Source organism: Malaya genurostris, chromosome 1 (assembly GCF_030247185.1).
Source record: "Malaya genurostris strain Urasoe2022 chromosome 1, Malgen_1.1, whole genome shotgun sequence".
Classification (NCBI taxonomy): Eukaryota; Metazoa; Arthropoda; class Insecta; order Diptera; family Culicidae; genus Malaya; species Malaya genurostris.
In genome coordinates, this window is record NC_080570.1 from 46,806,736 (window position 1) to 46,816,479 (window position 9,744).

Sequence of the window (9,744 nt, forward strand, 5' to 3'; positions counted from 1 at the left end):
CTAATAATGAATAACACGAACTTTTGTTAATTGTAGCGGAACCGAATCTCATCCAGAACAATGGCATGGGTGTGCTGAGTAACAAACTGTCGCGGCTAACGTTGGCTACGTTTGATGACGAGGGGCGCTGCATTGGCCAGATGGGGTCACTTTCGATAAGTTATTAACATTTAATTCTCGTCTAAGGAATGACAGCGATGGCACCTAGCACAGTGTCACCATGGGTAGGAGGAAGATTGGAACCATTTCGCTAACATCAATGCGATGCGCGTTAGAATGAAACCCGCGGTCAGGTGACGACTGTGGTGACTGCATCCACGTTTTGGTAGCCAGTTGTAGGTAGTGTTTTACGTTGTTGGAGGTTGTAGTACGTGTTTTGCTTATTGGGAATTTAGTCCGACTGAAAACAAAAAATTAGGTCATGTAATGATGGACAGAGATCGAGTTTCGACTGACTGACAAATTGACGTCTTCGGTAATGTAAGCATGAGCAAGTTGGATAATTGACATAACCTTGGTTTAGCTATAGCTCGATTTGTATCGGACTCACTGTTTGGAGTTAGAACTGATTCAGTGTGCCAGTTTTAAGTTTGAAGCTAGCATACGACATGCAATTCTAAAAAAACAGGATGGTCTTGTTTTACTTTTTCTCATTTGAGATGACGCCAATTGATGTCACAGTACTTTAGCCTATATTGTCAGTTAATTTTCGTTTACTGTCAAAATCTATGTTATTTCTCGGGAAACAAAGTTTGCTAGGGCATAGCTTACAAGACATTCAAACTTAGTAGTGTAGTGAACAGTGTTGGTGATTGCCGAAAATTTGACAGAAGCTGCTATATTGCTATCTATATTGTATACAACATTTTCAATCCGGTAGAAGATGCTACAAGAACTCGAGTCTCTCAATGCATGAACCGCGAGAGAATGAATGAATGTTGTTCTACATTTCTTCGCTCCACTTCATACTCTGAGTATTTCACGGCCCTTAAAAATCTTACAGTCTGATAATGATCGTTGTTGTGTGGAATTTCCCAAGAGAGAATCGCAAGTTGACAATTATCGCAGAACATCGAATCGATGATTCATTGTTGTTGCGATCATATTCATTTGTTATTGCGATGATATCCGTCTCTCTTTGATGGCCCTGATTCAATCGTGTGAAGAGTTGCTGGTGAGCGTTCTTTGATACGATAAAAGGCATCCTTGCTAGTAATGAACAGTTTTTTTTTAAATTCGAGCGTTTTTTGTGGTGTCACCCTAAGTAGCAGTTTAAAATATTTGACAGTCTGCACCTTGTGTTTTCAGAATCAAAAGTCAGATCTAGACAAAATGTTGATACTTTTGATCGTTACTCCGGATGCCTCCGGAACCGAAAACCGGTAGGTCCAGTACAGTCGAAGTTGGTATTTATGGTCATACACAACAAGACATATGGAGTAGAAGAATCTACTGACTAGTCCAAGAAAATTTGTTTCGTTTGACAGTTTCACATATAAAACACAAACTGATAATTTATTCAAACATTACCTTGTGATTCTGGAACCACATTAGGATCCAGATGAAACTTAAAAATTGTCCGTTGGTCAGTAATACCTTGAAGAGGTTAAGAATGTTACTTTTTTTCAGGCAAAAATCTCCCACCGAAACTTGTCAGAACAGCGATGTCTCTCAAATACTCTTTGTTATCCTGAACAACTCTCAAAGATACCTTTTTCTGGTGAAGGCAGTTTGGTTCGATAGTGAACCTATTGAGCATCGCCGTTTCATTTAACATATCCATCTTCTAAAACAGCAAAGCCTTGGTATTACATTCCTGTAGTGCAATTTGACCTTCTGTTACAACAGACTTCGCAGCCGATTCAGAGGGCCGTATGAATAAAACGTAGCATGCTTGAATTTCGGTAGTAAATGCTACGTGTGGATCACGTTCCTGTCAAAACATGCTACAAACTGTAGTATTTACTACAAGTTTTTGGTAGGTAGCTCTAGAGGTTGCTACTCGTGTGTTTGCTGATAAAGTGAAGTACAGAAATTAAAAAGTGGCATTTTTACAGAAGTAGGTACGTTTCTTACTTTGTGCATGCTTATGCCAGCTTTTCCGGCTCTGTGTCGATACGGTATGCAGTAAATGCTTAAATTCGGAAGTAGCATTAACTACATGTTCGAACTTGTTTTTTATTCATACCAAACCGTGTTATACTATGTGAACTTTGTTTTTGAGAAGATACTACAAACAACAGACTTTACTACAGTTAATTCATACGACCCAGAGTGTACAGAACGATTGCATGGCTGGTGCTACGATCCTACTAACACTACGAATTCTTCCAGATCGGAGCTTGAACATACGACAACTGGTTTTTAAGACCAGTGCCCTATGCATTCTGCATGATCCAGGTATGACAGCTCGCGTTCTTCTGGGTTAACTAGACTGCCTTTCTTAAAGATAGGTATGAACGGCGACAGCGTGGTTGAACGAAGAAAACTTTTGCGGTCTCTAATCAATTCGTCTTCCAACTCAGACTGTAATTTTGAATATGATTTTCAATCGAAGGGTCTGGTGTCATTCTAGCGGAATATCTGTCTCTGTTTAGAGTTTTGCTTCAAAATTTTCGGTATGTGCAATTTTCGATATTCAGAAAACTGGGAGTAGCATACCAGTTTTATTCGTCTCTGACATTACCCACTCGCCTTTTTTACAAGGTGAAATGCATTTACGCTCGCAGTGTGGGACTCCAGTTGTATTTGGAAGTACCCACCGAAACACCTTGGATATCCAACCCTACCTTCCAGGTACTACCGTTAGGGGGACTGGTTAAGTTCTTCTCAGCTTGGCGCATTGACATTATTACGATCTGCACCTTTCCTCCCTACAATAGTTTTGTTTCCCGCTTCGACCCTTTTTGCTCTAAATATTGAGCCGCTCGTTTCGCTCCAAGAGCTGATGCTACGTCGCGAAACGACTAGTCTCCTACGAAGGCTCCAGGCTACATTGAGGGAGAATTGTCCTACGAAGGAAGTTCTCCCGGAAACGACCTCTCGGATACCCGTCCCGTCGAATCGACCGGCAGGATGCTCGGATCGACCCATTGATTTCGGTTGGAAGATGACTTCTGGTTCACTGGTGCTTCGATGATCCTAGCCGAAGTTATGTCGCAATCTACTTGCCTAGTTCTCGACGAAGAAACTAGGCTACTGCGACGAAGCAGTTCCCGACGAAGGACGTTTTCCCGACACCGGGTTTCCTATCACAAAAAGAACACCCGTAGGAGTTGGTCCTATGATTCCGGTTGTAACATGGTTCCCGGATCTCTGACGCACAGATGACTCGTATTCAATGCACCGGTTTTTAAGTCGGCGACTGCTCGACTCGACTAGTCCCAGGCGAAGAATCTAGCCTACCTTGACAGAGAGTTCTCCGACCAAGGGAGTTCTCTCAAAAGACTGAAGCTTCCGATACCCGTCATGAATCGGCCGGGAGGATGTCTGGGTCGATCCAATAATTCCGGATGGAGAAAGAATTCAGGGCCATTGGATCCTAAGCGGATCCCGACGAAGGATCCGGACTATACCACCGAAGAGTTCCTCGATGAAGGAAGTTCTCCTAAACCGACGCTTATTAGCTGATCTCTCCTGATTTGGCAACCGGCGGTCACGGCTGCCTATTGTGACACTGCGCTCCACTTCCACTGAAAGCTGTCCGCCATCTGGTTTATCACCGTCGACGCTGCGTTCCAGATCTTCCCACTGTGGCATCTTCTTTGGATCAGGTTCTCTGGTGGAGTGTCCCCGCCGCATACCTCAAGGGACATTCGAGGAAGACGCGTTCTGCTGTCTCGCTATTATCTGGAGAGCCAGGGCTAGTAGACGATACCGCGTGGCTAAACCTGTGCAGGTACCACCTGAAACCATCTTGAAACTGCGCCTGGTAAAAGTTCAACTCGCCGTGGGGTCTATCGATCCATCCAGAGACTCTTGGAATGTGTCCACCCGCCCTTAGTAGAACTGTTCCACTTTCGTTACAACTCGCGTAGAGAAGTGGAAGACTATTACTATTAGTGCCAGTTACCACTAATAATCACAGATCAATTCAATTCAGATGCACTTTCTCACTAGACGAGACATTTCTTTCGCCACACATTCTCTGGATGCCTCTTCTCAGGAATATTCAGGAACACGAAACATCTTCTGTTGACTAATTCTTAAAGTTTCTGATCAATCACTAGCTTCAAAAGGTCCAGTTGTAGACAGTAGAGAAACGAATGTTGTGTTTAGTCATATGGAAAGAACTCATGATAAATTCTAAGACAAGGCAGCTCGCGTAACGGGCTTGGCTCCGAGCCTGGGAGTCTCTTTGACGGTTTTGGTGCTGTACTGTTTTCGTTACCACAGGGTCATTCTCATCATATTTCGCAGTGTTTGCAGCAAGATTAGTGCAAATCCCTAAAGAAAAAATCAAAATAAACTAAATTCAACAATGCAATAATTGTTTGCATGTTCTGAAATATTCAATACAGCTTGCGAATTAGCCTCAACAGTCAACATACCAATAAGTTATAGATGCTTTAATTGCTTCCGGTAATGAGGTTATTGTGGGTACTCTACACGGAGAACCCTTCGATCATAAAATTGCGATATCGCAGTTTTTGATTTTTGCGATAGTTGATTTAACTAATTTCTTTTTGATTCAACCAATATGGTTTTTGATTTGCATATATTCAACTAGTTGAAAAATATGTTGTTTTGAATGCTATCAAATGCCGGAGACAGTTGAAAGCAAAACAATAATCGCAATGCAAAATCAACAACTTTTTTAGTTGAAATCTGTTCGCGTCGCTTCAAAATGTCAATAAAAACAACATCGATGGTTAAAGCGTTTGGTGAAATTGTGTTCATTCGATTTGAGAAATTTATGATTCCATAACAAGTGTTTATCTAACAGCGGTGTTGTGATAAAGTTAACCTTGTTTAAGATGAAAAAGATTTGTTGACGTTAATGAATGATCATCTCGTAATCTTTCAGGTATGCGCAAAAATTTTATGCTTCTAATTCGATCATTGATTTACTTCCAGCAGACTGTTTTACTTCCAGCTGTTTGATACCGATGATGATGTTCATGCATTAGCAATAAAACGCTTTTTGACATGAATTTAATTTATAAAAGTAACAGGAGCGAAGGGTTTCAAACACACAGAACGCGCTGCGATTGAATGGCGCGTTTGAATTTCCGTCGCGAAATTCCAATTCCCAGCGGTTGATGCACCCAAGTCATATAAATTGACTAAAATTATCAGTGCATAACTTCGGTTCAACCGTTTGAAGGCATCATCTTTCAATACTCATTTTAGGTAAATTTAATAATTTCGCTAATTTACTCGCCCCTCCGGGCACCTTTGCTGATTGAAAACGTTTTTCTACATCAATCATTTCCGATCGAATCAAAAGTATTTTTTTAGAATTTAGATCTTTACTGATCTCGACTTGACATGATCATGATCATACAAAAATCAAAATCACTTAGAGATCAGATAAGTTCTGATTTCGTAATGATAATTTATTCCTTGGTTAACATCACTTGAAATCAGCAGTGATCTGTGGTTTGCCAGCCCTAATGTTATTACATGTCAATATGAAATACTGTTTATATTTTAACAACGATATTTATTTCATGAATCTCAACATACCGAACTTTTTTCAAACAGGTCATGACGTGTATCAGTAAGTATATTTTGATTATTTTCGCAAATCAATAACATTGTTCGAGTTGATTCAACTATTTGCAATGTCTAAAACAAATAAAACCGGTTTATTTTTCAACTAACAGAATTTTGTTTCAATAACAACACCAGTTATTTCAACTAAAATATTTGTTGAAATTGAAAGGTATGTGTCCTCACTAATTGACAGCATTTTTTTTTTCAAACAGTTAAATTAGTTGTTTCAACCATCGTTTCTGCTAATCGAAAAACAAAATTGACAGTTTAGTTAAAACAACAATCGATTAGTTGTACCAAATTTTAACCAATCGATTTCAGAAAATCAACTAATATTCTGGTTGAAATGGGATCGCAGGTGGTTCCGTGTAAATAGATATTTATGAAATATCCAAATGTTGGATAGCTCAATACCACACAATAGACGACGAAATTTTTGTTATTACGACAAGTATTATTATTTGACTAATGGAAGGTAAATAACATGCATTAATATATAGAAGAAATTGGCAGCACTGTCAATGTCGCTACACTGATGAAAATTTGTACGATCGATTCATATGTAAACACCACTTCAATTTAATGTGCTTTTTCATTTCAATACATATCCAAAGTGATTTGTTCTAAGATTTCATGTGCAAATTCATTAAAATGTAAGATGAGATTATTTTTCACTTAGCTTTTATGTGTTTTTTTTTCTTCTTTTGGATGTTATGTGTTGAATTGAACTACATGTGTTAAACACTTAATTTTCAAGAAGTAATGAGTACAGCACAAATGTATGTGCAAAACAATTGATTCGGTCAACTGCACAGTTCGAAAAAATCTTGTGATTTTACATCTTATAAGATGCACATAAATGGAGCGTCGTATTTCATACAAATTTATATTCAAGAATATGGAAAATTGTGTGATTTGAAAATTACATGTCTTGAATTCGAATGAAATAAAAAACAAAAAATCGATAGCAGCAGCGCGACTTGAACCGAGAAACATCAGATCACAAGCACATCGGTTACACGACTGGACCGCAGAGCTCATATCTGTTCAATGAATAATTGATAAATATAAATCCATACAGCGGCACTTGGTAGCCGAGTGCATATTACACTCGGACAATGTAAAATTCTGTGCGAATGGAATATTGCGTCATTTTAAAAATTTAGTAGCTGTGAATTATATCGTTTGTAGAATTCTGTCACCTGAAAAATTCATTATTTTTTTCTGTGTATGTTTCAATTGAAATTTATATGAAAAACAATGTGACATTCATATGAATTTCATATAGAATCTAGAGGTTATGATGTATATTATCATTTTGATGTGCTTTTCAGATAAATGAAACATGATTTCCCCTAAATATCAACAGGTTTTAAACTCATTTTATGATTTAAGTATATGTTTTCATGAATTTCAAGTGTTCTACAATTAGTGATAGTTCAAATGCTCTGCACATGATGCTAGTGTGCAGATTATTTTCAGTGTAGTCACATACAGTCAACTATCATTTATAATTCTGCAGGGCCCATGAAAAGCAAACAAAAAAAGAGTAAGAAGTCAGTCGTCTCGTCTCGTCTTAGAAAGAATTAAACAGAAACGAAAGTCGCAAATGTTTTGTTATTACATTCATTTGTCAATACCATAAACACCATTTAAAATTTCAGCTGCCAAATTTTTGGTCTTATCTTTGAAAAACTTTAAAATTTGCCGAATTTTCTCTTTGGCGACTTCCATTTTTAACACCCTGTAGTTCACAATTGAATGCACCAATCGAATAACAGCAAATGAATTTGTTTAGTGAGAAATGTCACCTTGACAATGAATCGTCTGCAGGCTTAAAAATAGTTACTCAAAAATGAGTAAGATCTCACTCATCTACAGAAAAAGTGGAACAACTCTAATTTAGAGTAACTCCGAAGTTACTCAAATTTGAGTTCTTCCACTGGAAACGATATTTGGGTAAAATCTACTCATTTACTGAGTAATACTTTATTCGTACATGTACAAAAATAGAGTAACTATCACTCAAATTTTGTGTGAAATTTTATTTCACATATACCAAATTTGCAAAAAAATTGCTCCTTTTCTGAGTGTATTGTATTAAAATGTTAAATAATTGAACTCAATACTATATCAAGTGGTGGTCGCTTGGAGTAGTGTGTTATGCTCAGGCACCAATCATACACTTATTCCTCATAAATCACATTTGAGCATATTCGTTTCCATTCTAAAGCACAACACGAAGCTGATCATTCCGGTTTTTGCAGACACAACACCGTTTGTGTTGATCGACTCACCCTCGAAATACGCGTCTCACTAACAAAAAATACAACCTGTTGCTACAAATGGTTATTACAACTTTTAGACTTATCGCGAATGCGAATAGTAACTATAAAACGAGATTTTGCGTTAAACTCAAATTTAGAGTAGAAGTTACTCAATATCATTGATGATAACTACTCAATTTTTGACGTTTCCATGTAACATTTGAAAATGAGTAACTAGTACTCAAACTTTGAGTAACTTTTTCTAAGCGTGTGCGGTGACAAGATGTCACCATTTGTTTAATCGATACTTTACGGAATGTCGCCTCCATTAGCAGCATAGATATACGAAGGATATGAGATAGAAACGGACTGCTCTCTTTAGAAAAATCTGGAAGGCATAAACATTTTCAATCAGTCGTAATTCACAGTAATAAGCAAACCAACAGTAGTCCTGCAACTGGGTAAACAAAATGACCGATCACGCATTCATTGAATCGAATACATTGTAACAACATTTGGTCAACGTTTCTTCCTCCTAGCTAGCAAAATATAACCCCAATGTTCATATTAGGAAAATCTTAAAACTAAGATTACAACCCGATGCTGTTGAGATTCAGGTGATATTGTGCGAAAACAAACTAACGAACACACGTAGATTCAAGAAAAGAAAGAAAAAAGTAAAAACAAGTGCGTGGGCTAAATATAAAACATGATACGAATTTACCTGTAAATAGTGTAATTGAATTGATCAAACGCAGTTTCGGTTATATTTAAACGAGCAAAAATTCTTGTACTCAAACAAATTGAACTAGTTCGATAGTACGCCAACAAGAAAAACCACTCACTCACTCACTCACTCACTGAAAATCAACATATGTATAGTGATGAAAACCCCACACCGTTTCTTTGTATAAAACCAAACACTCATACAAAAATATGATAATGAACGGCTATTGTAAATTGGAGTGGATAAAAAATAATAATGAACGGAATTTCTCGCGGCAATGAACGAAGCTAGAACGAAACCGGAAGGGATAAGATAATTTTGATAAGTTTAATAAGAAAAATATACCAAAATGAAATATGTAAATCTACCTTACATATACCGCGATAAAATAAATATATATATTTAGATATTTTGTACTAATGAGAACGATTGTCGCGAGATACGGAACGTTCCGCAAAATGCACTGAGGAAAAAATACAGACGCAAACATAAACGCAGTACACAAACCCAAAACCGAGTGGATCAAAATGGTAGCCATGAAAAAAATGGAAAAAATAAAAATGAAGAAACAGACAAGAATAGTCGGGCTAGAATAACAGATTAATCAAGTCAAATTCATACACACACATACACTCTTACACAAACACAGGCACACAAAGTCGACCACGCGCGAACCGAGATGAAACAGACTAGGAGGACAACCGATATCAATAACTTAGGCTAAGTTTAGTTTGGTTGAACAGTGTAAAGAAAGATGATAAATAATTCGTATGAAATGGATAGACAGGAGGTTTAGGAAGATGATTACTTTTGAATAAAAAACGTATCTGTAAAAAAAAAAACGGTGTGTAGATTTCATTCCAGATGAACAAAACATGCGTTTTCTGGTGATGCTTTCAGATGCATTTTCCTATTTTAATTTCGAGTGGACACTCTCATTAAGGTGCAAGACTCTTTGCAAGCGCATGAGTAATGTCAACAATGTGTGCGTAAAACAAATTCCGGTGCTTCTTTTCCTGATTTTAATCAATA

The 9,744-nt window shown here is 37.6% G+C and overlaps 1 protein-coding gene across 1 annotated transcript in view; it reads left to right on the forward strand.

The window, feature by feature from the left end:
* Window positions 1-9,537, forward strand: part of LOC131438807 (homeobox protein 5) — a 154,191-nt gene extending 144,654 nt beyond the window's left edge. The window contains exon 10 of the mRNA XM_058609103.1: window positions 37-9,537. Coding sequence (XP_058465086.1) covers window positions 37-167 — 131 coding nt within the window. The 3' untranslated portion in view covers window positions 168-9,537. The remainder of the gene's footprint in view (window positions 1-36) is intronic.
* Window positions 9,538-9,744: the final 207 nt, after the last annotated feature.